The sequence below is a fragment of the Symphalangus syndactylus genome, chromosome 5 (genome assembly GCF_028878055.3).
Source record: "Symphalangus syndactylus isolate Jambi chromosome 5, NHGRI_mSymSyn1-v2.1_pri, whole genome shotgun sequence".
Classification (NCBI taxonomy): domain Eukaryota; kingdom Metazoa; phylum Chordata; class Mammalia; order Primates; family Hylobatidae; genus Symphalangus; species Symphalangus syndactylus.
This window is the reverse complement of record NC_072427.2, coordinates 59,384,887-59,412,828: the sequence shown is the minus strand read 5'-3', so window position 1 is coordinate 59,412,828 and position 27,942 is coordinate 59,384,887. Positions and strand designations below refer to the sequence as shown.

The 27,942-nt window shown below is 50.5% G+C and overlaps 2 protein-coding genes and 1 long non-coding RNA gene across 4 annotated transcripts; 2 read left to right on the top strand and 1 right to left on the bottom strand.

Moving 5' to 3' along the window:
- The first annotated feature begins 529 nt into the window (after positions 1-529).
- Positions 530-9,474, top strand: LPCAT4 (lysophosphatidylcholine acyltransferase 4). Its single transcript, XM_055278614.2, has 14 exons — positions 530-784; positions 2,063-2,205; positions 2,536-2,756; positions 3,449-3,561; positions 3,682-3,742; positions 4,024-4,082; positions 4,286-4,320; positions 4,914-4,968; positions 5,092-5,174; positions 5,426-5,551; positions 6,224-6,356; positions 7,858-7,956; positions 8,639-8,795; positions 9,082-9,474. The coding sequence occupies exons 1-14, from the start codon at positions 671-673 to the stop codon at positions 9,255-9,257; spliced, it is 1,575 nt and encodes a 524-aa protein (XP_055134589.1). The 5' UTR covers positions 530-670; the 3' UTR covers positions 9,258-9,474.
- A 1,182-nt stretch (positions 9,475-10,656) lies between these two features.
- Positions 10,657-27,846, bottom strand: NUTM1 (NUT midline carcinoma family member 1). Of its 2 annotated transcripts, XM_063639060.1 has the most exons (8): positions 27,448-27,842; positions 25,110-25,203; positions 19,873-20,581; positions 17,444-17,572; positions 14,436-14,572; positions 13,649-13,935; positions 13,246-13,362; positions 10,657-12,898 (listed from the first exon to the last, which is right to left on the bottom strand). In XM_063639060.1, exons 1-8 carry the CDS (start codon positions 27,451-27,453, stop codon positions 10,895-10,897), a joined length of 3,483 nt encoding a protein of 1,160 aa, XP_063495130.1. In that variant the 5' UTR covers positions 27,454-27,842; the 3' UTR covers positions 10,657-10,894. The 2 variants fall into 2 exon arrangements, with proteins under 2 accessions (XP_063495130.1, XP_055134587.1); XM_055278612.2 differs by lacking the exon at positions 25,110-25,203 and having other exon boundaries at positions 10,895-12,898; positions 27,448-27,846.
- On the top strand, positions 11,097-17,464 carry LOC134736632 (uncharacterized). The gene is made up of 3 exons (XR_010120745.1): positions 11,097-11,227; positions 13,828-14,007; positions 15,877-17,464. It is a non-coding gene; the product is annotated as an uncharacterized lncRNA (long non-coding RNA).
- Positions 27,847-27,942: the final 96 nt, after the last annotated feature.

The following is a 27,942-nucleotide window of genomic DNA, read 5'->3' as shown; positions in this document are numbered from 1 at the left end:
GGACGCGGAGGTGGAGAGTTGCGGCGCGCCAGGCAGCCGCCAGAGGACGCAAGCGCCGCAAATCCCCGCGCGATGGCGCCCCCCGGACCGGAAAGGAAAGGTGGTCCGCCTGCAAGGAGGCGCGGACTGGGCCAAGGAGCCCATAGGGAGGGCGGGGCGCCGCCTCACCCGCGAGCTGCCGGCCTCTGCATCCGGCCCACCTGTCCCTCCCTGCCTACCAACCCAAGAGCCTGACCCCGATCTGCGCTCGCTGGGTGACCTCGACGCCCGGGCGGGGACCGAGGGCGCTCTGAGCTCAGCGCCCAGCTCCCAGACCCACGCCCGCTCCGAGGCGGAGGCCAGGTCTTCAGAGAGGAACGACAGAGGGGCAGAAGCCTGGGGCAGCCTGCTCCAGCCCTTGCAGCCGCGGAACAATGGCCCGAGGGGCTGCAGGCGCCGCAGCGGGCGCGGAGGAGCAGGGGCGCCAGGGCGCTGGAAGCCCCGCCCCCGGGCGGCGCCCTGACAACGCGGGCGGGCTGGGCTGCGCCGCCTGCTCCCCGCCCCTCGGCCGCCTGCACCGGGCGGGGCCCGGGCCAGAGCGCCGCCGCCGCCGCTGCTGCAGCAGCAGCTGCTCTGCAAAGTGGTGGCCGGGGCCGGGGCCGGGGTGCCCTCCTTCCCACCTTCTCCCGCCATGAACCAGGGAAGTCCGGGGGACTGGGCCCCCCTCGATCCCACCCCCGGACCCCCAGCATCCCCCAACCCCTTCGTGCATGAGTTACATCTCTCTCGCCTCCAGAGGGTTAAGGTAATGTGTGGGGAGCGGGCGTCGGAGGGACCCGTGGGGATAGGAAAATGGGGCCATTTGACCCTGGCAAAGGTGGGCTTGGGGATCCATGAGAAGGAGATGGCTGAGCGGCTTGCGGAGCGGGAATCCGGGGGTGCGCACGTGGGGGCGGCCGCGGGTGGGCAAGGAGTCCTGGAGAGGACGCTGCGGGCTTGGGCGATAGACAAGCTCGCAGGTGTGGAAGAACTGAGTAGGTGGGGATGGAGGGCTGCAGGGGACCCTGGGGTTGGAGAGATGAAGGACGCTGGGGAATGCGGATTACATTCTGCAGAGCCTGGTGGCTAGGATGGAGTTAGAGGCTACGGGAAGCCGGTGGTGGGGGCGGGGGCGTGCCGAGTATTCCTCCGAGGCATGACTTAGAGGGAAGACGTTTCTGGGCCGGGAGCCTGCGACCCTGTGCCCTTCCTACACTCCCTCTTCCCACTCCCTCCAACCCCCCTCCACCCCGCACTGCAGCACCTCCCGGTGGGGGCAGGGAGGCTGAGAGGGAGGTTAGCTACAGGAAGTGGAGGGCCGCGCCAGCCTAGGGAAACTGGGAGGTGGTGTGGGGAGGGAGTGTCCAATGTTTCTGCTGTCATCACCTCCCCGGAGGCAGGCTCCAGGGGCTAGGTTTGTTTACCTGCTTCTTCCCCAAGGCAGCCTATGGAGTCACCCTGGCTCCTGGCAACCTCTCTCCCATGCGGAGTGAGGCCGAGCTCTTGTCTCCCGTATCCCCCAGTACTATAGGATTGCTGTTGAGCAGTGTTAGAAACTGATCTCGGGCGTGAAAACTGGACCTCTCGCTGTTTACAACCCTCTGCCTCCTAGGCCCAAAGTGGAAAGATCTGTGCACCTGGTTTCTGTTGGGCATAGGAGCTATTTATGGAATAAGATGTGGGGGAGGAGGACCTATCTCTAACCTACTGTACATCAAGCACAGCACCCTGCACTTTTGCATGCATTCTTATTAAATCCTCTAAGTGCTAGATGCTTTTTATGACTTTCGGTTTTATAAATGGGGTAGAGACCAACTGAAAGACAGGAAAATAAGGCCCTTGATGCCATTAATCTTTTATCCTCTTGCCCTCATTGGTATCTTCATCCCACCTTGGGTCCCAGTCCCCTCTCCTGTTCCCACACCACCTGTCACATGCAAGGGATGATGGCCGTCTGCTCCTGGGTCTATCCTTTGTGGGAGAGGGATGCTGTGGAGGGAGCATATCCAAGCTCTAAAGTGGCATTCTCTCCCACCCTTTGCAGTTCTGCCTCCTGGGGGCATTGCTGGCCCCCATCCGAGTGCTTCTGGCCTTTATCGTCCTCTTTCTCCTCTGGCCCTTTGCCTGGCTGCAAGTGGCCGGTCTTAGTGAGGAGCAGCTTCAGGAGCCAATTACGGGATGGAGGAAGTAAGTGAGGGATCAGCCCCCAGAGACCCTACTTCTCTTCCCTGCTGTCTATTCGGCCCCCTCTTTGAGAAGAAGAAAAGGGAGCATTCTGAAACTATTCTGTCTAGCTTGGGTAGATGAGATGAGTCAGCCAAGCTCAGAAGTGGTTCCCAGACCTCACCTCTAAGTAATGTGCCCTGATAGGTCCCAAAGTGGCCAGAGACCTTGGCCCCTTGGTCACATCCTATTTAAGGGTAAAAGAGGGGTGCCCTACTTTCCCGGTGTCTGAACCTAGGGGCGGGTGAGGGTTAGAACCACTGCTTCCGCTGATACCCAGCCTTGCCCTGGCAGGACTCTGTGCCACAACGGGGTGCTAGGCCTGAGCCGCCTGCTGTTTTTCCTGCTGGGCTTCCTCCGGATTCGTGTTCGCGGCCAGCGAGCCTCTCGCCTTCAAGCCCCTGTCCTTGTTGCTGCCCCACACTCCACTTTCTTTGACCCCATTGTTCTGCTGCCCTGTGACCTGCCCAAAGTTGTGTCCCGAGCTGAGAACCTTTCCGTTCCTGTCATTGGAGGTGAGAGAGTTCAAAGCGGGTGAAGGGCAGGGTGACAACTCTGGGCAAAAAACGTCAGGAATGGAGACACTGGAGAGAATTCGCCTCAAAGTGGGGAGGGACTCTTGGCAAGTGAAATATAAATTAACACCATTAGTCAACCAGTCTTAGATTCTGAGGGCTGGGACAGAGAGAAGGTGTTGGAGGCAGTTCTGGTCAGTTCTCTAAAAGGACAACTACTATAAAGGGATTGTCCCAGGGCAAAGAGATAACAGGCCAGGCACGGTGGCTCATGCCTATAATCCCAGCACGTTGGGAGGCCAAGGCAGGTGGATCACCTGAGGTCGAGAATTCAAGACCAGCCTGACCAATATGGAGAAACCCTGTCTCTACTAAAAATACAAAAAAATTACCTGGGCTTAAAAGAAAAAAAAATTAGCCGGGCGTGGTGGCCCATGCTTGTAATCCCAGCTACTGGGGAGGCTGAGGCAGGAGAATCGCTTGAACCCAGGAGGTGGAGGTTGCGGTGAGCTGAGATCCAGCCATTGCACTCCAGCCTGGGCAACAAAAGCGAAACTCTGTCTCAAACAACAACAACAACCACAAAAGAGATAACAGAAACTTCTCATGCTGTTGAGGAAGTGGAGGCTGCAGGTGTTACTGCCCCTGGGTTGGAATGAAGTGATTCCTCTTTGTATCCTTCCCAACCCCAGCCCTTCTTCGATTCAACCAAGCCATCCTAGTATCCCGGCATGACCCAGCTTCTCGACGCAGAGTGGTGGAGGAGGTCCGAAGGCGGGCCACCTCAGGAGGCAAGTGGCCGCAGGTGGGTAAGGGTCTCAAGACCATCTTCTCACTTCCCATGTGCGCCTGAAGAGGCTTCCCTTTCCTCTCTCCACAGCCTTCTTCAGCCTTCTTCACCTCATTCCACTCTTTTTTCCCCCAGGTGCTATTCTTTCCTGAGGGCACCTGTTCCAACAAGAAGGCTTTGCTTAAGTTCAAACCAGGTGAATAAAATGATAGTGGGTGGTGGGCTGTAGGAAAAGGAAGTTCCAGATTTGGGGAGGGACTCTGAAATAACCCAAGAAGTAGAAGGGTGGGAGGGATGGGAGAGGAAGGGAGACCGGCAACCTCCTAGCTAATGCTGACAAGTCGAGGAGTCAGAGAGAAAATTATCAATGAGTGGAGCAAAGCCATATCTCATTTGACTGCCATACCTCATGCCCTCTAGCTACTTCTGTGTACTAACCTCTGCCTTGTGGGGGTGGGGGGTGGAAATGGGATTTAGGAGCCTTCATCGCAGGGGTGCCTGTGCAGCCTGTCCTCATCCGCTACCCCAACAGTCTGGTGAGTCTTAGTCCAAGAAAGAGTGGAAAGGGGGAGCACAAATCCACCCCAAATGGAAATAAGTGAAAACTGTTGGTGCTGTGATGGGATGTGCACTGCGGGGTGTGACCAGAGGTGGGATCAGGCCCTCTGTTCAAAGGTGATTGGCCAGTTCCGGGGGGAAAAGTAATGCTCTTATGCCTTCACCTGTGTTTCTCCCATAGGACACCACCAGCTGGGCATGGAGGGGTCCTGGAGTGTGAGTTCTGGTATTCCTGGGGTGAGGGTGGGGAGCAGGGTCCATCAGAGAATTCCTGGCCCATCTTCCAATCTCCAGACAAGGTGAATGGCCCTTCTTCATCTGAGGACTGAGAGAACTCTAGAGGAGACACCACTTTCCCCCTGATGTCCCCATATAATCTGGCTGTGCTTAGATTAGCTATCCCACCTAAATTGTTCCTGCTGTGATTATGGCTCCTATGCATTTATTTTCCCATGTTTCTGTGATTTTCTCCCTCAATTATCCCTTCCTGAGAACCATCACCATCAGGCATGCCTCTTGCCTTTTTCCTCCATTACTCAAACCTCTTCTTGCCTCCTCTTGCCTACAGTTCTTCCTCTGGCACATCCATGCAGCTCTGCTCTCTTTCCCTACCGCGTTTCTGGCCCTTCCTTGTGTCTCCCAACTGCATATTCACCCACCTGACTGTATGGCTAGGAGTCTGTCCCTATATCAATGGGCAGAACTTTTCCCACTCCCCACCTGGGTTGGGGAAGGGGAGTGGGGTGTGGGAGCCGGGGAAGGAGCCCATAGTTAGAGATTGGTGAGTATCGAAATCTCTCTTCTCTTAGACTCAAAGTCCTCTGGCTCACAGCCTCTCAGCCCTGCAGCATTGTGGATGTGGAGGTATGGCTCCCGTGGGTGCGGTGGGAGAATGTACATCTCAGACTCCTGAAACCTTGGGAAAAGAGGGTGGGAGTGGTCATACCTCACATTGAGGTTCTGATAAGAATTGTGTCTGTGTTTCAGTTCCTTCCTGTGTATCACCCCAGCCCTGAGGAGAGCAGGGACCCCACCCTCTATGCCAACAATGTTCAGAGGGTCATGGCACAGTGAGTGCCCCACAAACTATTTCCTGGAGCAGTTGCACAGGGCAAAGGAACCACAGAGGGGTGGAGGGGACGAGGTTTTCAGGCAAAGATCGAGGAGCAGGCAGTGGGAAGGGCTCTTCAACAGCTGAGATAGAGGCGGGGAGATTTAAAGGGGCCTGATCTACTCCAGTCAGCGGGCCAGGGTCAGGAACCAACCCTCAGAAGTTTCTTCTGCTTCAATCCCCTCCATCCCATCCCTCTTCATCCTGTAGGGCTCTGGGCATTCCAGCCACCGAATGTGAGTTTGTAGGGAGCTTACCTGTGATTGTGGTGGGCCGGCTGAAGGTGGCGTTGGAGCCACAGCTCTGGGAACTGGGAAAAGTGCTTCGGAAGGCTGGGTAAGTGGTCTTGAAAATGAGGGTGTGAGCAGTGTCACAGAGAGAGAAAGAGAGAGAGAGAGCGAGAGAATAAGAAGGGGAGAAATGAGAAGGAAGAAGGAAATCTTAAAAATGAAAAAAACTGGGAAGAAAGATAATGGAGTGAATAAAAGGAAGCAGGGAATAAATGGAAGGATATGTAATAACGCAGGTGAAAAAAGTAAGAAGGGGCCGGGTGCGGTGGCTCATGCCTGTAATCCCAGCACTTTGGGAGGCTGAGGCGGGTGGATCACCTGAGGTCAGGAGTTCAAGACCAGCCTGACCAACATGGCAAAACCCCATCTGTGCTAAAAATACAAAATTCGCCGGGTTTGGTGGCGCATGGCTGTAATCCCCACTACTTGGGAGGCGGAGGCAGGAGAATTGCTTGAACCTGGGAGGTGGAGGTTGCAGTGAGCCAAGATCGTGTCACTGCACTCCAGCCTGGATGGCAGTGCAAGACTGTCAAAAAAAAAAAAAAAAAAGAAAAAAGTAAGAAGGGCTCTCAAGGGACTGTGAGTCAGTACATCTTAGAAAAACAGCAGCTGAAGCTTTACTGGTAGAACTCTTGGTACTGGGGCCGAAGTCCTGCTGATGATGGTGTGTCCAGAAGGAAACTGAGACAGCTCTTTGCCTTCAACAATTCCATTGTAGGCTGTCACCTGGCTATGTGGACGCTGGGGCAGAGCCAGGCCGGAGTCGAATGATCAGCCAGGAAGAGTTTGCCAGGCAGCTACAGCTCTCTGATCCTCAGACGGTGGCTGGTGCCTTTGGCTACTTCCAGCAGGTAAAGGAGCTGGAACAAAGAACAGAGCAGAACCCAGGCTTCCCTCCAGGCTGACATGTTCCTAGTGGCCGTATCAGTCACTCACAGTTTGGAGTCCTCAGTGGATGTTCTCACAGCTGTTGTTAGATGGCCATCCCCTGAGATCCACTGAAAATTCATTTTTTAATCAAGCATCCAGTGCATTGAAGAACAATGTTATCATCATTATGAGGAAGAACAAGGGAGAAATAATCAGTGAGGACTATAAATTTCTGAAACCACTTTAGAGAGTGGCAGAGGTGGGGAATCATAAGACCTTGTGGGGCACTGGGTGAGGGTCTTTGAAGGAGAGTCATGAAGGTTACGTGGGAGGATGACATGTAGAAGAAATAACGCTGGACAGTTAGATGGTTGAGAGCTTGAGACCCAGATATATCTGTAGGACTTGGGCAGATTATTTTAAATATCCTATAGCTGGCCGGGCGCGGTGGGTCACGCTTGTAATCCTAGCACTTTGGGAGGCCGAGACGGGCGGATCACGAGGTCAGGAGATCGAGACTACGGTGAAACCCCGTCTCTACTAAAAATACAAAAAATTAGCCGGGCGTGGTGGCGGGCGACTGTAGTCCCAGCTACTCGGAGAGGCTGAGGCAGGAGAATGGCGTGAACCCGGGAGGCGGAGCTTGCAGTGAGCCGAGATTGCGCCACTGCACTCCAGCCTGGGCGACAGAGCGAGACTCTGTCTCAAAAAAAAAAAAAAAAAAAAAAAAAAAATCCTATAGCTTTTCTAGAGGAATTTTCTCAAGATTCTTAGCAAGCCATGTATTTCTCAAGCTTTAACCAAGTTCCCCGGTCAACTTACAAAAGTCCTAAAAGATTCTTAATGCTTATGAACAACCAACAGTGGTCCCAAGGAGCTTTTTGATCTGAGATGCAGAATGTGACCCTCAACATCCTCTGAAGGGACAGAGTGACCAGGTGTCTGGATTCCTTAGATTGAGGCGGACTGTCCCTGAAAAGAGCTTCCCCCACTTGGCCTGTGGCAGAGCAGAAACAAAAATTCAAATGCCATGGTCTCCCATGGAGCTGGTACAGCAGGCATCCTCCTTGTGTATTTCATAAGAAATTATGCCTATGGCCCCCTTTCAATCTGTTGGGCCAGTTCTTCTACATAGGCTGAGTCAGAGAGAACCAGTTTGTCTAGCCTGGGGACCAGGACTGCCCTCCGCTGGCATGTCAGAAACTTCATAGTAGCTTCAGCATTCCTGAGGGATTCCCTTACATTCCTAGGAGATCCCTTTATGGCAGGGCTTTGTCACCAGGTGACCTGGTATAGCTTGAGAAAGCCTATGACCTGAGAGAAATTCCAGGGATCCTAAAGAGTTTGGGGCTCACAGTTCTGAGGGGAGCAGTCACAGGGATCACCCCCATTATTTGCTGAGAAGAGGGAGGAGTCAAAATCCAAAGAGCAGGAAGGGAGGTGCAGGGTCCCCGCATTGCCCTGGTTTCTTTTTCACACCAGGATACCAAGGGTTTGGTGGACTTCCGAGATGTGGCCCTTGCACTAGCAGCTCTGGATGGGGGCAGGAGCCTGGAAGAGCTGACTCGTCTGGCCTTCGAGGTAATGGGGGGTGGTGGTGGTGGGGGGTGCTTAGTGGCTATGCTCACCCCACTCCAGGAGGCCCATTTTGATATGCTGTTTCCAGTAGTTTCTAGATATTAAGCACTTGGTATCCAACCTAGTGCCACAGTGCCTAAAACTGCAGACCACGGCCGGGCACGGTGGCTCATGCCTGTAATCCCAGCACTTTGGGAGGCCGAGGCGGGCAGATCACGAGGTCAGGAGATCGAGACCATCCTGGCTAACACAGTGAAACCCCGTCTCTACTAAAAATACAAAAAATTAGCCGGGCGTGGTGGCGGGCGACTGTAGTCCCAGCTACTCGGAGAGGCTGAGGCAGGAGAATGGCTTGAACCCGGGAGGCGGAGCTTGCAGTGAGCCAAGATTGCGCCACTGCACTCCAGCCTGGGCGACAGAGCGAGACTCCGTCTCAAAAAAAAAAAAAAAAAAATTAAACTGCAGACCCCCAGCCTCTATGTTGAGACCTAGCTGGGAACAAGAAGAAGGAAGAAGAAGGAAAAAGCTATAAAGTCTACAGTTCTGCAGAAAGGGCACTGGAGGGTCAGGGAAGGCTTGTGCACCACCCTTTTGGAAGAGGAGGAGCCTGTCAGGCCAGTCTGTGGGGCAGGGTGAGGCCGTGGCATGAGGAGAGAACTTGACTCGCATCCCTTTCTCACCCAAGCTCTTTGCTGAAGAGCAAGCAGAGGGGCCCAACCGCCTGCTGTACAAAGACGGCTTCAGCACCATCCTGCACCTGCTGCTGGGTTCACCCCACCCTGCTGCCACAGCTTTGCATGCTGAGCTGTGCCAGGCAGGATCCAGCCAAGGCCTCTCCCTCTGTGAGTCACTGCCTTCTCAGCCCCACACGGGCACTTGGGGCACCATCAGCATCCAGGAAAGCACTGGGCTGGGAGGGAACAAGGGTTAGTGGCCAGTGCTGGAGATCAGAACCTATGAGAAGTGAGGCTGGGAGGAACAGGCTAGAAAGGAAGAGAGGACCTAAACCTGGATTTGAGAAGTTAAACAGAGTAGAGGGACAAGATGTTTTAGTTCTGAGAAAAAAGCAGGGAGATTCTCTTCTCGTTCTTAGATCTTTTCACTTTTCTCCATCTCTTATTTGTCCAGGTCAGTTCCAGAACTTCTCCCTCCATGACCCACTCTATGGGAAACTCTTCAGCACCTACCTGCGCCCCCCACACACCTCTCGAGGCACCTCCCAGACACCAAATGCCTCATCCCCAGGCAGCCCCACTGCTCTGGCCAACGGGACTGTGCAAGCACCCAAGCAGAAGGGAGACTGAGTGCCTCAGCCTCTCGCCCCCTCCTCCTCAGGGCGGCGCTAGGGGCCTCCCCTATGCCTCAGCCCCATCTCTGCTCCTGTTTGAATTTTGTTATTGTTGTTTGTTTGTTTTTAAGTTGATTTTAATTTTTTGTTTGGTTGATTTTTTTGTAAAAAACTATTTTATATATAAATATAAATCTATATCTATATCTATTAAAAAAAATGAAGTCCAGTCACACTGATGTTACCATTACTTGGGAAGGAAAGGGATGAATGGTTGTAGGACGCCTGTTGGAAAATCCCAAAGGTTTCCAAGGTTCGTCCTCTTGGCCATAGCTGGATGAATCTTCCTCTTTGGACAGGGCTCTTTCCTGCACAGAAATCATACCGGGGTTCCATATCCTCCCTCCTGCTGTCATCTCCTATATGTACTTTTTAACAGACTTCCTCGTGAACCTCTTTTCAGCCCATTCCCTCTTGCTCTGTCCTCATTAAAGATTAAAAAATAGCTTGCTACCATTCCATATTTAATAATCCTACTGAGACTTGATTCTATCACCCCTAGTGGAAGCAAGGAGCTGTGTCAGTAAGGAACCAGCCTCCTCCCTGCAGGTCAGACCAGCCGTGCAGGAGGGTTTCTCTGACACAAGATGAGTAAAGACACTGAAGTCCTTTCTGTTCAGCCTCTTTTCAAGGAAGAAAACAAGGCCCCCTAGAGACACAATTATGGACAATTAGAAAATTAGGCTGGGCATGGTAGCTCATGCCTGTAATCCCAGCACTTGGGGAGGTTGGGGCAGGCAGATGGCTTGAGTTCAGGAGTTCAAGACCAGCCTGGATGCTATGGTGAAAGCCCGCCTCTACAAAAAAAAAAAAATAGAAAAATTACCTGGACATGCTGGTGCACACCTGTAGTCCCAGCTACTTGGGAGGCTAAGCTGGGAGGATTGTCTAAGCCCGGGAGGTTGAGGCTGCAATGAGCCATTGTTAGGCTACTGTACTCTGTAGCTTAGGCTACAGAACAAGACCCTGTCTCAAAAAAAGAAGAAAGAAAATTAGATCTCTATCTCAGAGATCTAACAGGTAGAAAAGCATCTTTCTGTTCTATCTATAGACTTAAAGGGAGGCAGATAATTATAAGATGCCCAGATAAGCCTTCCTGACACCAAGTCCAGGCTTGTGAAGAGGGGATATATAAAGTGATCATTGGAGATTCCTCAGTTTGGAGACTTATCACAGCCTGACAGCCAGTCTGTTGCCAGGAGGAGGCTGCAGGGAGTCAAGATAAGGCTGGAGACAAGGTAAGATTTATGGATTTGTAGAATCTAAGACTACCCCTACAGCCTTTCTTCATAGCATCTTACCCTATCTAGCAGCAAAGACACGAGTACAGAAAAAGGGCACTCTGAGAGCATTTTCCAACAAAAACACTTTATTCATTTTTTTTCTATATAGCTCCTTCCAAAGGTAATTCCCCCTGCAGCCTAGCCAGTCTGACCTCTCTTTCCATGCTTGCCACTTTTGCAGAACAACAAAACAACATTGGGATGAGATTCAACATCGGGATTCTCCACTGGTGGGCAGCAGGGGTGGAATCTACTCTGGGGTACCCACCTTTAGGGACTGGCAAGTGGGGTCAGATGGTCCGGCTGCTCCCTACTGGCTACGACGTCGTTTCTTCCTTCTGCCCGTAACAAAACTGTCACACCGCCTTTTACGAGGCTGTGAGGGTCGAACTACTCCCAGAGCTAGGGGTTTCTCCCTGGGGACCCCAAGTTGAGCTCCTGAGTGGGGTCTCTTTTCAGTAGGGGCTGGACCTCCAGCTAGAGCTCGCTTCCCAGACTTGGCAACAGGATATGGAGGTTTGCTGGGGTCTTTTGCCCCAGCAGAGAGCAGGTGGGATGCTCTCTGGCTGCCCTGACCTCCTGAAGCATGGTGAGGACTGAGAGGACGCCCCCTTGGTGAGAGGCTAAGTTTAGAGGCCAAGAGGTAAGCAAAGTTGGAGAGTTCCTCATCCTCTTCCTCTGCTTCCTTCTTCTTTTTCTCCTTTCCTTTGGCCCTGTCTGCTGACCTGCGTGTTTTACTAACAGAAGTTTCTCTCAGAACTATGGCATCCCTTGTTCCCCATCTAGGGAAAGTGCTTCCAAGACCCTGGTGAGAAGATGTTGCTTTGGGAGTCCCAGTTGTGTAAGACTCCTGACTCTCTTGTAAAGGAGCAAGGTTTTTAGGCTTGGACAGATCAGGATCCACCCTGCCTTCTCCTTGGGGGTCATAAGAATTAACATTCAGTGGGCAGGTGTCCTCGCTGACCCTTAGTTGGAGGCTACAGTCATCTTTAACATCTAGTATGTTGACCGGTTCTATGGTTTCCAACAGAGGAGAAAAGGAATTGCCTCTGCTCCCTGCCTCTTGGCTGGCTTCAGGCAAGGAGGGGGCATCCTCGGTCCCCATGATAAGGAGATTGCCTTGGCATGTGGGCGGAAGGGTTTCTTTGGAAGACACCAGTGTGGAACCACCACTTTCCTGCAATGGGAAGCAACCTTCTGCCCACAGATCACTGGGATCCCCTATGGTTTTACGGCTCTGTTCTTGATTTTCTTTGGACCTCGAGGTTGGGCTGTTGGCCCTCAGAAGTCCTGGCAAGCTGCAATAGTTTCTCTTTTCTAGGGCAGCTGCCACAACTGTGCCTCCACAGGGAATCACACTGCTCTCTGTATCCCCAGGTACTATGGTTTCTCCAGGACCCAAGGAAATGTTGCCCCTGGATCCCAGTCCCTGGCAGCCTTCCTGATACTCAGTTACACACTCCTCAACTTGAAAGCTCTCTATGACCTCCTCTATTTGTATGGGCAGTTCCAAGCCTACAGCATCCATCTCACTGCTCAGCCAAAGTCCTGGGCTGAGACAGACTTCATCCCTCTCCCCAGCTGCTCTAGGGGAAGGATTCTGATCATAACTCTGAGCCATGGGGGTACCTCTGTCATCTCCCCACATGGCTCCTGAAGAGCCTTCCCGGGGCACTGCTAAAGGCTCCTTCCCTTGAGGAAGCACTCCACGACCCCCTGTTTGTTGTCCTTTCTGCAATCCCAGGACTTGCTTTTCTAACCCTTGTCCTTGCAGAGGAGCCAGCTCTGCAAGTCCACCATCCAAACTGGGAGTGCTCTCGGGCTGGAAGCCTTCCTGCCAACAAAGGGGCAGAGACTCTGAAGTCCTACCAGCTACCAGGCAGTGCCCAGGAGGCCCAGCGCCTCCTAGATGGCCATCCTGATGTAGAGATACCTGGTTTATAACCTTCCCAGACCCTCTCCTCCCCACACCCAAGGGTCCCGGAGTTCCCTGTGGAGCTGCAAGTTCTGGCTGCAGGTCCCACCTGCTGCGGGATGGCAGAGTGTTCCCATCCCTGTGCTTCCCTCTGGGGCTATCTAGGGCTTGCTCCTGCCCACCATGCACTTCTCTTGCCTGTTTTCCTGAGGAAGAAATCTTCCCAAGGCAAACGGCGCCCCCAGCCCCCTGAAGCCCAGGTGAAGGCCGAAGCCGCCCATCCCCATCTTCATCCTCATCAGAAACAGAAGGACTTGAGTCCAACTGAGCTCCACTGTAAGTTGGAGGCACCTCTGCATCTTCCTCCTCTTCCAAGGCCAGGAGTCGCTTCTGGACCAGCTGGAAGAAATGGACAAATAATCAGTTCTATACATGGTTGTGAAAGAGGTGGCTGAGTGGGTGGCACAAGATGGTATTTGGGCAGGGCGAGGAAGGCAAGCAAGTAGTTTAAGCGATGGTAGCAAAGACAGATACTGCAGGTCTTTCCCACCTTCTTGTGCCTTATTCCCATGCTTTGAGCCCTTACATTCTCATTTCCTGTGTTTTCATAGCCTTCTACCTACTCATTCTGCACCTGAAGCCCAATCCTGAAGCTGTTCATCTCTAGAGCCATATCACCCAGGACAGTGTAGGGTTAGATAAAATCTTGCAAGCTTCTTCTCATATTTCCTATACCCCAGTTTTACCTGGGCAAGAGTGAGTCCTTCTTCTTGCTCTAGCTCCTCAATTAAGGCCAAGGGATCTCTCTGTTTTTCTGGGGACAGCAGATCTGCCAGAAATTGAGGGTGAATGACAGCCTCCACCTGGATAACAGAAGGAAAAGCGATATGTCTGTAAGCAGGTAACCTGTGAAACAAGGGGCTTTACAGAAGAAACCATGAGCTCCCCAACTGTCCCCTCTTACCCCTCTGGTATTGTAAACTGACCACCACCGGCTACACACATTCTCATGATGATGCATGCACACACATTACTCAGTTATAGAATAAAACCTAAGTCCTACTACACTGGACAAACCCCAGAGCATTAGTTCCCGGGAGTACCCACCCCAAGGATCTGCTAGAAACCAGATGTGCAGGCCCAGCTCACCTTGGAGACAAAGACCTTCTGAGAACACAGCTCATTGATGTAGCTCAGGAGACCTGGATCTGGATACATCCCTTCTTCCTCCTGCTGCTGCCCTTCTTCATCTTCTTTTCCATCTGACTCCCCAGTGGCCAAATGAGTCCCCACCAGCCCTTCCATGATGTCAATATACTCCTTCACAGCTTCTGGTGGGATTTCCTTGGGTGCCTGAGGAACAGGAGGTCTCTGGGCTTTATGCTGACGCCGGCGGGGGGCCCGTGTCTTGGAGGCTGCCTTCTTCGGAATGTACACTAAGGGAAGAGATGAACAGGAGAATGGGAAGTAGCACAGAAACTACAGCTTCTGCCTCCCAGCTCTGTAAGGTCAGCAATCTGGGTACATTGAAATGGTTCCAGGCTGGATTGGGCCAACCTGAAAAAGCACCAGCCATGGGAGATTTAGGACCTAGAGGGTCTAAGAATCACTGTATGAGGAATTTTGGAATCCCTGAAATTCCAAGAAACCCCCTGATCCAGCCCCCATTTCTTAGGCAGATGAGGTATTATGTGCTGAATTTAGAGTCTCAGTGAGAGTAGTTAGTTTACTTCACCAAGATCAATACCTAGTTCAGGGCAAAAGGAACCTGAGAACCCAGCCTCCTATGGGGTGGTCTGTTTGGAATATCAAATGCCACTCTCCAGAGGGAAAGTGGCAGAGCCTGGGCCATGCCTTCTCTAATCTGTGACTGGCTTCTGTACGCATCCCTTTGAGCCTTTGGCCCATGGCTCCTGTCAAAATTGGGTAGCCTCACCTGGCTGCTGGCAAACCTCAGAGGCCAGGGGCCCTAGAGGATCAAGTTTCAAAGGGGTTGCAGGAGACAGGCCCTGAGACCCATTCATCAGCTGTGTGTTCTGAATCTGCATCTCCTCAGCCTCAAACTCCATGAACCTGCAGAGGGTGAGAAAGGCATAGGCAATGCTAAGAAGGAGACCAGACCCATCAGAAATCCAGACGACAGCCAAGCATGGCTAAGAAAGGAAGTGCTCTCAAGCAGGCAAAGTCTGCCTAAGTCATGTCACCCAGGAGGGTGGTCACAGGTGGCTTAATTATATTTCCCGGGAAACTTCAGGAGCTCAGCACGTAGTTCCTTCCCCTATAGTCATCACTTAGGAAGCTTAAGAAAATGAATGGTCAGGTGGGGTGGCTCATGCCTATAAACCCAACACTTTGGGAGGCTGAGGTGGGCAGACTGCTTGAGCCCAAGAGTTTGAGGCCAACCTGGGTAACATGGCAAAAACCCATCTCTACAAAAGATCCAAAAAAAATTAGCCAACAGTGGTGACACGCGTCTAGTCACAGCTATTTTGGGGCTGAGGTGGGAGGATCGCTTGAGCTCAGGAGGTGAAGGCTGCAGTGAGCCATGACTGTCATTGCACTCCAGCCTGGGCAACAGAGTGAGATCCTGCCTCAAGAAAATTTTTAAAAAGTAAAGAATGAGGCCAGGCGCAGTGGCTCACACCTGTAACCCTGGCACTTTGGGAGGCCGAGGCGGGTGGATCATGAGGTCAGGAGTTCGAGACCAGCCTGGCCAACATAGTGAAACCCCATCTCTACTAAAAATACACAAAATTAGCCTCATGTGGTGGTGGGCGCCTATAATCCCAGCTACTCAGGAGGCTTAGGCAGGAGAATCACTTGAACCCAGGAGGCAGAGGTTGCAGTGAGCTGAGATCATGCCATTGCACTCCAGCCCTGGCAACAGTGTGAGACTTTGTCTCAAAAAAAAAAAAAAAAAGTTAAGAATGATCTAGAGCTTGTAAACTTCTCTTGGACAGAGCCAGGGCTTTCACTACTTGCTTTTGTTTTTGTTTTTGTTTTTGAGACAGAGTCTCACTCTGTCGCCCAGGATGAAGTGCAGTGGCCCAATCTCAGCTCACTGCAACCTCTGCCTCCCAGGTTCAAGTGATTCTCCTGCCTCAGTCTCCGGAGTAGCTGGGACTACAGGTGCGTGCCACCACGCCTGGCTTTTTTTTTTTTTTTTTTGTATTTTTAGTAGAGAAGGGGTTTCACTGTGTTAGCCAGGATGGTCTCGATCTCCTGACTTCATGATCCGCCCGCCTCGCCCTCCCAAAATGCTGGGATTACAGTTGTGAGCCAATGTGCCTGGCCTCACTTCTTTTCCATACCTATCTCACCCAGCGTCATCTATTGTACACAGCAGTGCTTAATATAGGCTTGTTTAATTTAATCAGGCCTATGCAACAGCCTGGTGGGAATCTCACAGTGGGATCCTCCTCAAGACCTCATTTGCCCCTGCCTACAACCACAAAGAATTCAAGGCAGTTCCTACCAGGAAACAATGTGAGATCCCAGAGTCCTGAGACTGGGATGGGATTCTTGGAAAGGTAAGTCTAGGAAGCATGGGTCCAAAAGGTTTTGGGAGGGAGTAAGTGGAAGCTAAGCTTGGAAAAATTCATTCATTTTTCTGAGTTTTTCCTTTCTTTTTTTTTTTTGAGACAGAGTTTCGCTCTTGTTGCCGAGGCTGGAGTGCAATGGCACAATTTCGGCTCACAGCAACCTCCGCTTCCTGGGTTCAAGCGATTCTCCTGCCTCAGCCTCCTGAGTAGCTGGGATTACAGGCATGCACTACCATGCCTGGCTAATTTTGTATTTTTAGTAGAGATGGGGTTTCTCCGTGTTAGTCAGGCTGGTCTCGAACTCCCGATCTCAGGTGATCCGCCTGGCCTGCCTCAGCCTCCCAAAGTGCTGGGATTACAGGCGGCAGCCACCACGCCCAGCCTTTTTTTTTTTTTTTTTAATCAAAGATATTATAGAGAAATAGAATAAGAGCCAGGAGACAACTTTGGGCATCCAGGACACTGGCTTTCCCCGGCTCTTCCAGAACCAGCCCCTCCCTGGGATAAAGGCAGAAAGGGATTTTCTGTGCCACTATTTCCAATGGAGGAGTGGTCCTGAAGTTCTGTATCAATAGCCACTTGCTACCAAGTCAGTGAGAAGAGAAAAGAACCTGCTGGTAGAGCATACCTCCTCATTGCTAGGTCCCTTCAGCATGAAATTTCTATACCTAATGGGGTCCAATCCCATCCTAAGACCTACAATATCCAGGTTCCTATACAGATTCAGGATCTGGTGAGGGGGGAGCTTTCAAGAAGAAATACGATAGAAAAACCCAAGAGTCAAGGTGGTGGAGGAAGAAGCAAGGATCCAGGAAACCGCCATCCTAGTGTACACCCCTCCTCCCCTCGCTTTTCTTCTTTCTTTTTTTTTTTTTTGAGATGAGGTCTCGCTATGTTGTCCAGGCTGGTCTTGAACTACTGGACCCAAACTATCCTACCACCTTAGCCTCTGGAGTAGCTGGGACTACAAGCACACACCTAGCCTAACATCCCTTTTTTTTTTTTTTTGAAACGGAGTTTTGCTCTATCACCCATGCTGGAGTGCAGTGGTGTGATCTCAGCTCACGGAAACCTCCACCTCCTGGGTTCAAGCGATTCTCCTGCCTCAGCTTCCCGAGTAGCTGGGACTACAGGCACGTGCCACCGTGCCTGGCTAATTTTTGTATTTTTTTTTTTTTTAGTAGAGACGGGGTTTCACCATGTTAGCCAGGCTGTTCTCGAACTCCTGACCTCAGGTGATCCACCCGCCTCGGCCTCCAAAGTGGTGGGATTACAGGCGTGAGCCACCGCGCCCCGTCCTAACATGGCTTTTGATAATCACCCCCACACGAGCCTCTCCGCTGCCCCTACTGCTCTCAGCCACACAGCCTCCCTCAGGAGAATGAGGGTTCATCGAACTCACCTTTCTGCCATCTCATAAAAGGTCATCCGGTCAAAGTTGCTGGTGTGCTCCCACTCCTGCACAGCCAATGGCAGTCCCTCCTCCAGGGTCATAGTGGGCTTCAGCCGGGCCAGGGAACGAAGCACTGGGCTAAAACCCCCATTGGGTCAGTCACATTCTAAAAGTGTGCTCCCATCCACCTGCCCTGACACCTACCTCAGTAACACATCCCCTGCCCCTCATCAAATCTATTGTGCCCCTCAGGCCCTGTCATGTCCCACTTCTGATTAGACTTACAGACGCTCAACCTCCCGTCCATTCATTTACCATACTCGCCCCTCTTCCTGTTGAAATTTACAACTAATATAAAATCAAACAGACAATTCTCCCCACCTTTTAAAACCAATGGCAACTACCACCCCTAATTCTCACAGTGCCATCCTCAATTAATGATTAGAAAGGGAGGACTCGTGTTATTAAATGAATGGGATTTGCTATAAAGTATGTTTAACTTTGTCCAAAGGCTCTTGCATTTTTTCTTTAAAGGCATTTGCTAACCCAAAGGAATCTCTAATTAAAGGTCATGTGGTGTTTTTATTTATTGGTTTTTCAGTCTGTTTCCAGATACCCCCAACAGTCAAATGCCAATGCTAGACCTCCACTTCTAGAGGGCTCTTGAGCCCTTTCTAATCCAGAAGAAATCAACAGCCCAGCCTAAAGCAAGGGCTTCATTTTTGTCTGACTCCCTTGGAGTCCTCAGACATTATTGTGCATCAGAATCGCTTGGGGAAGCTCGTTATAACCAAATTGCAGCTCCCCAGGATCCCACAGCTGAGCATTTTAGGAGCTTCCCATGTTGCAGTGGTCTGGACTGCCTTTTGTGGAAGACCCTGCCCAGAGCCCGTGAGTGTGAAGCACAAGCAGGCCAGGACCCAAAGCAAATGGATCCCATGCAAACCTTGAGAGCCCACAGTGGTTCAAGATTTCGAAATTTAGCCTGCTAGCCTCCAAGAGCGAACTCAGATCTGCCTTGAGAAAGCAGGGAGTCTGTGGCCGGGCGCGGTGGCTCAAGCCTGTAATCCCAGCGCTTTGGGAGGCCAAGGCGGGCGGATCACGAGGTCAGGAGATCGAGACCATCCTGGCTAACACGGTGAAACCCCGTCTCTACTAAAAATACAAAAAATTAGCCGGACGTGTTGGCGGGCGCCTGTAGTCCCAGCTACTCGGGAGGCTGAGGAAGGAGAATGGCGTGAACCCGGGAGGCAGAGTTTGCAGTGAGCCGAGATCGCGCCACTGCACTCCAGCCTGGGGGACAGAGCAAGACTCCGTCTCAAAAAAAAAAAAAAAAGAGAAAGCAGGGAGTCTGAAGATGCTGTACATCTAGGACTTTGGGGGAACATCTTGATTCATTTGCTCCAAGTTTGGGGTAGAGGGGGAGATTCCTTTAGGAGTTCAGCCACTGGAAGAGCACCACGTACATTTGTTTAAAGCAATAAAATGTGGTATATGTTATATAGCGGCTTACACAAAATGCTGAGGGCACAGGGCAGTTGAGAGGGACAGTGGGTCTGGGTGGGAAGGGAAGACTATTCCCCAGCTGAGGAATGACTGTTCCGTAAACAAAACAGCCTAGGACCCCGGGCTCCTTGGCTAAACACACACTCGCTCTTAAGCAAGGACGTTTTGACCTTTTGCGAGTTCTTTTCCTCTTCTAGATTGCCTTTTTATGATAATAATAAAATAGTTGACACTTAATGAAACATTCTCTGTGCCAAGGACTTCACGTATATTAACCCATTTAATCTTCTCAGCAACTCTGTGAATTAGGTATAGTTATCCCCCTTTTTAACTGAGAAAACTGAGGGCAAAGATGTTAAATGTCCTGCCCAGGATCACAAATCTAGTGAGTGGTAGAGCCCATGCCCTTGACCACTAAGCAAGCTCTACCCACCACCCTATTTCAACGTGAATTCTCCTGAATAAAATGAGTAGAGGGAGCAGCACACACTGTCCCCCATGCGACCCAGGGCCCTGAGTCAGGGTCCAGCACTCATCCTGGCTAGTTTGGATAGTTCTGACTCAATGTCAAAAGGTAGTAAAATAGAACAGGGGGAGGACTCTGGCACTTAGAGTGAGAGACCTAAGTTCCATCACTGGTCCTTGGTTTCAGTCTTCTTATCTGTAAATGAAGATTGCCAGAGGAAGGCTTGCCTGAACTCACAGTGTTGGGAGGATCACTTAAGATAAGACACCTGAAAGGTTGTTATAAACCAGGAAGTGGGTTAAGAGGCTGATTATTATTATTAATACGTTTTTCGTTCTCAGAGCATCTCCATTGCCCTCATGACCTTCCCTCGAGTATTCCTAAATAGCCTAAACTACTACGTTCACTCCAAAGTTCTCCTTATTTAAAAGCCCTAGAATAATTAATCTCAGGTCTCCCCACTTACATAAGAAAACAGGAAAGAGCTTCTGTGTCAGGACTCTGGGATAGGTGCCTCTGGGCCAAGGCTTTGTAATGCTGCCATCGACGGAAGTTCTCGTAAACGTCCTTGGAAATTTTGGAGCGGTCACCTAGTGAAGGCTTGGATAGAGTGGCTGCAGGACCTCCTTCCCCGGTTGTTCCATGTAGCCCTGGCCAAGCTTTTTCCAGCGGCACAATGGGGACCAGTTGAGCAACTGGTGGTGGAGCCTGAGGCGGAAGGCCTGGAGGGCCCTCCTGGCTGACACCAACAACCTTAGAGGGCAGAATGGTCTTCACATTAGATGCTGTCACAAATGGAGGTGCAGGACCCTCAAGGCCCCCACAGGGAGTGCCCGGGGAAATCGAATTGAGGGCAGTCTGAGTAAGGATAAAGTTCTGAGTTTGAGAGGGCTCAGCTGATCCCCTTTCTGTCTTGACTTTGACAATGACCTTGCCAGCCCCAGCCCCACTGAGGCAAGGGCCCCCGTCCCCTGTCACCAACAGTGAGCTGGGGAAAGCAGAGAGCATCAGAGGGTTGTCTGCAGAGAATACTGAAGGCATGATGGGCTGTGGAGGTGGCTCCCCGGGTGGGTGGTCTGGTGGGCCAGAAGTTGGTGGGAGAAAGGGAAGTGCAGGGGATGGAGACGGGGCGGCACTAGGTTTCATGCTCATATCCGGTCCCGGCAATGCAGATGCTGTTGAGACAAAGAAAGAGAAGAAATAGAGTAGGAGAAAAGAAGACCAGAGTTAGCCATCTGAATTCCCCATTTTTAATTTAAAATTTTTTTTTAATTTTTATTTTTTTTTTGAGACAGAGTCTCGCTCTGTCGCCCAGGCTACAGTGCAGTGGCGCAATCTCGGCTCACTGCAAGCTCTGCCTCCCGGGTTCACGCCATTCTCCTGCCTCAGCCTCTCCGAGTAGCTGGGACTACAGGCGCCCGCCACCACGCCCAGCTAATTTTTTTGTATTTTTAGTAGAGACGGGGTTTCATCGTGGTCTCGATCTCCTGACCTCGTGATCCGTTTATTTTTATTTTTATTTTTTGAGACGGAGTCTCGCTCTGTCGCCCAGGCTGGAGTACAGTGGCACAATCTCGGCTCACTACAATCTCCGCCTCCCGGGTTCACGCCATTCTCCTGCCTCAGCCTCCCGAGTAGCTGGGACTACAGACGCCCGCCACCACACCCGGCTAATTTTTTGTATTTTTAATAGAGACGGGGTTTCACCGTGTTAGCCAGGATGGTCTCGATCTCCTGACCTCGTGATCCGCCTGCCTCAGCCTGCCAAAGTGCTGGGATTACAGGCGAATTCCTCCTTTATTTTTAAAATTTTTTGTAGAGGCCAGGCACGGTGGCTCACGTCTGTAATCCCAGCAGTTTGGGAGGCCAAGGTGGAAGGATTGCTTGAGTCCAGGAGTTTGAGACCAGCCTGGACAACATGACAAAACCCTGTCTCTACTAAAAATACAAAAATAAGCCAGGTGCAGTGGCATGCACCTGTAGTCCCAACTACTTGGGTGGCTGGGGTGGGAGGATCTCTTGAGCCCAAGAAGTTGAGGCTGCAGTGAGCTGAGATTGTACCTCTGCACTCCAGCCTGGATGACAAAGGAAAACTGTCTCAAAAAAAAAAAAATTGTAGAGATGGGGTCTCGCTATGTTGCCTAGGCTAGGCTCAGACTCCTGGCCTCAAGTGATCCTCCTGCCTCAGCCTTCCAAAGTGCAGAGATAACAGGTGTGAGCCGCCACACCCTATCTGAGTTCCTCTTTAGACGCGAAGACTCAAAGCACTGATTCTCAACAGGTGAAAGAGGGGATATGGATGGGGAACTTGCGTAGTTTGCAAATGTCCCCCAAGTGATTTTGATCTTACTTCTCGTTGAGGACTGCATTAAAGAAGCTGCTTCTTTTTCAACAAGACACACAGACCCCTATCTGCCAAGAAGAGACAAGCCCAGCCTCTACGTGCTGCTTTTTTTTTTTTTTTTTAGATGGAGTCTTGCTCTGTGGCCCATTCTGGAGTGCAGTAGCACGATCTTAGCTCACTGCAACCTCCGCCTCCTGAGTCCAAGTGATTCTCCTGCCTCAGCCCCCCAAGTAGCTGGGATTACAGGCGCGAACCACCACATCCAGCTAATTTTTGTAGTTTTAGTAGATACGGGGTTTACGCCATGTTGGCCAGGCTGGTCTCGAAAACCTGACCTCAGGTAATCCACCTGCCTCGGCCTCCTAAAGTGTTGGGATTACAGGTGTGAGCCACTGCGCCCAGCCCCCTAAGTGCTTCTCTAAGAAAATTCCTGGCAGACCTCTCCAGCCTCTCCATAAGCTGTTTACTAAGATACAGAATTGGGTTGACACCTGATCTGCAGGGAAAACAGCCCACAGCAGGCTCAGTGCAGTAAGGGAACTAGTCCACGGTAAGTTCCAGCCCCTCTCGAGGCATCCACAAGGCCTTTGAGAAGGAGGCACTTTCAGAAATATTATTGGCTCATTCCCTCCTCCTTTTCGTTTTCCTGTTGCTTCTTTTTTTTTTTTTTTTTTTTTTTTTTTTTTGAGACGGAGTCTCGCTCTTTCACCCAGGCTGGAGTGCAGTGGCGCGATCTCGGCTCACTGCAAGCTCCGCCTCCCGGGTTCACGCCATTCTCCTGCCTCAGCCTCTCCGAGTAGCTGGGACTACAGGCGTCCGCCACCACGCCCGGCTAATTTTTTGTATTTTTAGTAGAGACAGGGTTTCACCTTGGTCTCGATCTCCTGACCTCGTGATCCGCCCGCCTCGGCCTCCCAAAGTGCTGGGATTACAAGCGTGAGCCACCGCGCCCGGCTCCTGTTGCTTCTTATAAATCTCTCTTAACCTAAAACAACAGAAGAAAGATTCAATCTACAAGCAGGAGCAGTGACTCTAGGACCCATGAAGCTCAGATATCCCGAAACACATTCCACTCAGCATTACACGTACATCTCCTATGCTCACCTATTCCAAACAAAAGATTCAAACCACCTGAACCCTGCTTTCTCCCAGCTGCTCTGTGGCCTCTGCCACCACTCACAGAAGTACTGTTCCCAGGAGAGGATACGGGGATTGGATGTTTGGTTCCCAGAAATGTTGTTGTATAACAGCCAGTAATAATTAGAGAGGATTAGATAAGGACAAGGAAATGAGTGAGGGGAGGGCAGTGTGGGGAGAGAAGTTTCCAGATCTTTAAGTAACTGCTGGACATGTTTGGTGATGCAGACTATCTGTGGTCCTTCTACCTGGAGCTCCTAACATCAGAAATGTAGGGCTCACTAGGAACAAGGCACTGAGCTAGGTGCTAAGGAAAGGACAACAAAGTCCTTCATTGTCACAGTTCCAGCTGAGGAGGGGCTATGTGGACTCTAGTCAAAAAGACCAAGGATAAGTATACAAATGTGTACTTAATTAATCAGAACCTGTGTCTCCTAGGACTTTTTTTTTTCTTTTTTCCGAGGCAGAGTCTCTGTCACCTAGGCTGGAGAGCAGTGGCACAATTTCAGCTAACTGCAACCTCTGCGGCCTCCTGGGTTCAAGCGATTCTCCTGCCTCAGCCTCCCGAGTAGCTGGGATTACAGGCGGGTGCCACCGTGCCCAGCTAAGTTTTGTATTTTTAGTAGAGATGGGGTTTCACCATGTTGGCCAGGCTGGTCTCGAACTCCTGACCTCAAGTGATCCACCTCCCTCGGCCTCCCAAAGTGCTGAGATTACAGGCGCTTGAGGTCAGGAGTTGGAGACCAGCCTGGCCAACATGGTGAAACCCCATCTCTACTAAAAATACAAAAATTAGCTGGGTGTGGTGGTGGGCGCCTGTATCCCAGCTGCTCAGGAGGCTGAGGAAAGAGAATCGCTCGAACCCTGGAGGCAGAGATTGCAGTGAGCTAACATCACACCACTGCACTCCAGCGTAAGCGACACAGTGAGACTCCATCTCAAAAAAAAAAAAAAAGAAGTAGAATATAACCTGCTTAAATCTCCTCCCCCTTACAAAAAATATTCCACTGGCAAACTAACAACACTCAACTTCTGCATTCTGACCATGGAACATAAGCAAACTCAGATTCAAACTCATTTCAGCCACAGAGCAGAGGGCTGAGGGTATGCCACTGAGTACAGAACACAATGAAAGGGGCCTGAAGGCCTGAGATCCATAAAAGGAAGAAAAACTAAGAGCATCTCAGTGAAGCCCGAGCTCTCATCCTGGCTGTCAAGACCCACCTCCCAGGCCCAGATGAATCAGGAAAAACTGCTTCCTGAACTCAAAGCGAAGCCACCTCTAGGGCTGGAAGGAGCCGTGAGGCTCTGAGCAGAGGCAGTCGTTTTTTGTGTTTTGTTTTGTTGGTTTTTTTTTGTTTTTTTTGAGACTGAGTTTCGCTCTTGTTGCCCAGGCTGGAGTGCAATGGCGCGATCTTGGCTCACCACAACCTCCGCCTCCCAGATTCAAGCGATTCTCCTGCCTCAGCCTCCCGAGTAGCTGAGATTACAGGCATGCGCCACCATGCCCGGCTAATTTTTTTTTTTTTTGTATTTTTAATAGAGATGGGGTTTCTCCATGTTGGTCAGGCTGGTCTCGAACTCCTGATCTCAGGTGATTCGCCCTCCTCAGCCTCTCAAAATGCTGGGATTACAGGCGTGAGCCACTGCGCCCAGCCCGAGCAGAGGCAGTTTATAATACATTCCAGCCTAGTTTTCAGGAAGGCATTTCTCTGCGACAGATAACTACAGATTATCTTTTCCCACTAAGGTCTTTCCCACTTTACCCTCCCATCCTCCATCCTCCACATCCCCTTCCCCTCATAAGCTCAAGCATGGCAAAATCCTAGAACGGGCTCCAGTTGCCTAAAAAAGACAGCTGAACTTGGGCCTTCCCCCTTGAAACCTCTCTGTGCCAGTCCTAAGACACATACCTCTGATCCTCTCTCCCACCACAAAAACACATGCTGAAGTGTCCCCTGTTCAAGAGAATCAAGTTGCTAATTGCCATCCATTCTCTATACTCAGCATGTGTCCTCAGAGACACCTTGATCTGCCCTTAAGGAAGTCCTCTTCCTTCCCCAGCCCCTAGTCTTAATGGTACAATCTCCTTCCCCAGCCTCCCCAAGTGTGATACCCTTGATGGGGTGTAGCACCTCACATTCCTTTAGGTCAGCCCAAAGAGCTTGTTTCAAAGGATATGAGCAGGTACCAGAAATCCTCCTCACCACCTGCAGACTTACCTCCATCTGAAGCCATCCTCTCAGGTTTGGGCACTAACCGTGGCTGTCTGGAAGCCTCCAGAATGAGGCAGTCAGGTCCAGGACCCAGAGTAACCTGGTTCCAGTAGGTGCACAGGGATCCAAGGAAGGGAAGGTAAAGATCAGATCACACAGAACTAGAATATGGAACTCAAGGCATTCTGCTGTGGGGGAGGGGAGAGGGAAAAGTGGGGTGAGGGTGGGGACAGATATTCCATGAAGGGTTCTAGTAAGTATGCAAAAACCAGGAATTCCTTTCAAACTACAGTTTGGCAACACAATTGATGTTCACCTCTTTAGGGCTATTTGTAAATTCTTTCTCAGATTACAGTTGTACCGTTTGGTTCACTAGACTTCGATTCTTCACCAACGTATCTCATTTTGTGTCCTTCCATCCCAGCCAGTTCTGTAACTGACTTCCTATTAACAGCAGGTTGATGGTAGACCCCTGACTTAATTCAATGATGGCTATATTTTCTGAACTAAATTCAGAGTACATTGGTCTATACGCTTAAGGATCATGGGAACTAAAGTTTAAAATTAGAATTGTCAGATGATCCAAGGTGCTCAATTGCTGTGTGCACATCATTTCCTTGGAAAGGAAACATAGGCTCTGTACTCCACAGACGCCTTACCCTTTGCTGAAAAGCCTCACTAAATAAAAAAGCTGCCATGCAGTTTAAAGTTTCCAAAGTAGAAAGTCCTTCTTTTTGTTAAATTATTTTGGTTTAAATTTTAAAAATAAAATTTATCTGCTAAGGTTCCTGGCGACTATTTCAGGCCAGTAACTCCCAGACCATCCTTTACAGCCACAGCTTCATGCAAACGTGGATTTCCCCCAAAAGGCCTTCCCTGGGGTTCATGGCATCTTTCTTGCTTCCTCTGAGATATCTTTTCTCTTTTCTAAAGAGTATTTCATTAATAAGACTTGAAGGCTGAAATCATCATTTTCCTTTCTAACAAAATTAACTACTTAGATTTAAATTTTTTTTTTTTTTTTTTAAACGGAGTCTCGCTGTCACCCAGGCTGTAGTGCAGTGGAGTGATCTCTTCTAACTGCAAGCTCCGCCTTCCGGGTTCATGCCATTGTCCTGCCTCACCCTCCTGAGTAGCTGGGACTACAGGCGCCCACCACCACGCCCAGCTAATTTTTTGTATTTTTAGTAGAGACGGGGTTTCACTGTGTTAGCCAGGATAGTCTTGATCTCCTGACCTCATGATCTGCCCGCCTCAGCCTCCCAAAGTGCTGGGATTACTAGGCGTGAGCCACTGTGCCCGGCCTTTAAAAAATTTTTAACAGGTAATACATTAGCAAGGTTCAAAAATCAAACTGCATAATAAAATACATAGCAATAAGTCTGCCTCCCACCCCTTACCCCTTTCTCCTGGAACTAAGTTCTCTATCCCAGAGGAAACCAGTATCATCTGTTTCTTGTGAATACTTGCAGAGATTTTTTTATGCAACTACAAGTAAATACAAACCATATTCTTTTTTTTTTTTTTTTTTTTTTTTGAGACAGGATCTTGCTCTGTCGCCCAGGCTGGAGTGCAGTGGCGTGATCTTGGCTCACTGCAACCTTCGCCTCCTGGGTTCAAGTGATTCTCTTGCCTCAGCCTCCCAAGTAGCTGGGACTACAGGTGCCCGCCACCACGCCCCACTAATTTTTGTATTTTTGGGGGTTTCACCATATTGGCCAGGCTGGTCTTGAACTCCTGACCTTGTGATCCACCCGTCTCAGCCTCCCAAAGTGCAGGGATTACAGGCGTGAGCCACCGCGCCCAGCCACAAACCATATTTTTTTTTTCTTTGAGACAGAGTGTCACTCTGTCACCCAGGCTACAGTGTAGTGGTGCTATCTCAGCTCGCTGCAACCTCTGCCTCCCCGGCTCAAGTGATTCTCTTGCCTCAGCCTCTGAAGTAGCTGGGACTACAGGCGCCCACCACCACGCCCGGCTAATTTTTTTGTATTTTTAGTAGAGACGGGGTTTCGCCAGATTGGCCAGGCTGGTCTCGAACTCTTGACCTTGTAATCCGCCTGCCTCAGCCTCCCAGTGTTGGGATTACAGGCGTGAGCCACCGCGCCCCGCCAAACCATATTCTTAAAAAAAAAACAGTGCAGGTTTTTCTGGTTACACAATTAATATATATTCCAATGCTTTTGTCATAAATAATGGCGTAATGATGATCTTTGTAATGATATTTTGGTTCTCATTTTCATTTCTTTAAACGAGAGTCTTATAAGGAGAACTTCTACATTCTTTTAAAAATTGTAAAAACTCCTAGAAGGTGCACTTTATTACGCTATTATTAGCTACTCACCACCATAAGAAAGAGCGCTGAATTTGCGGCAGGGACCTAACTTTAAATCTTGGTTCGACCGCTGAAACATGCTTCACCAGTTTCATAAAATAACTTTACGCTCTTTTCGCTTTAAGGAATATTGATACTCAACATGCATTCTTTACCGCCAACGCTTTGAAATGGAACAGAGGAACTGGATGTAAAAGAGGGGAGGGAAGAAAACCTCTTCTTTCTTCCTTAGGGTAAAGGGGCTCTGAATCCTGGAGCCCTTGTTTCTTCAGGCACTGAAAACTCACTGCTCCTGAAATGGGTGTGTATCTTGGACAAAGACAGGCTTCTATACGTCAATATTCTATCCACATCCATCCCTACCCCCCTCTAACGCCGTGTACCTAGCACACAGTAGGCACACTCCACGTGTTTTAGCCTGCAAAGTTGCAAGTAGGGCCCCAAGCCAAGCCCTGCTCTCGTGCGCCCCCTTCTGGCTAGCTGAAAATAAGGCAAAAATTGATT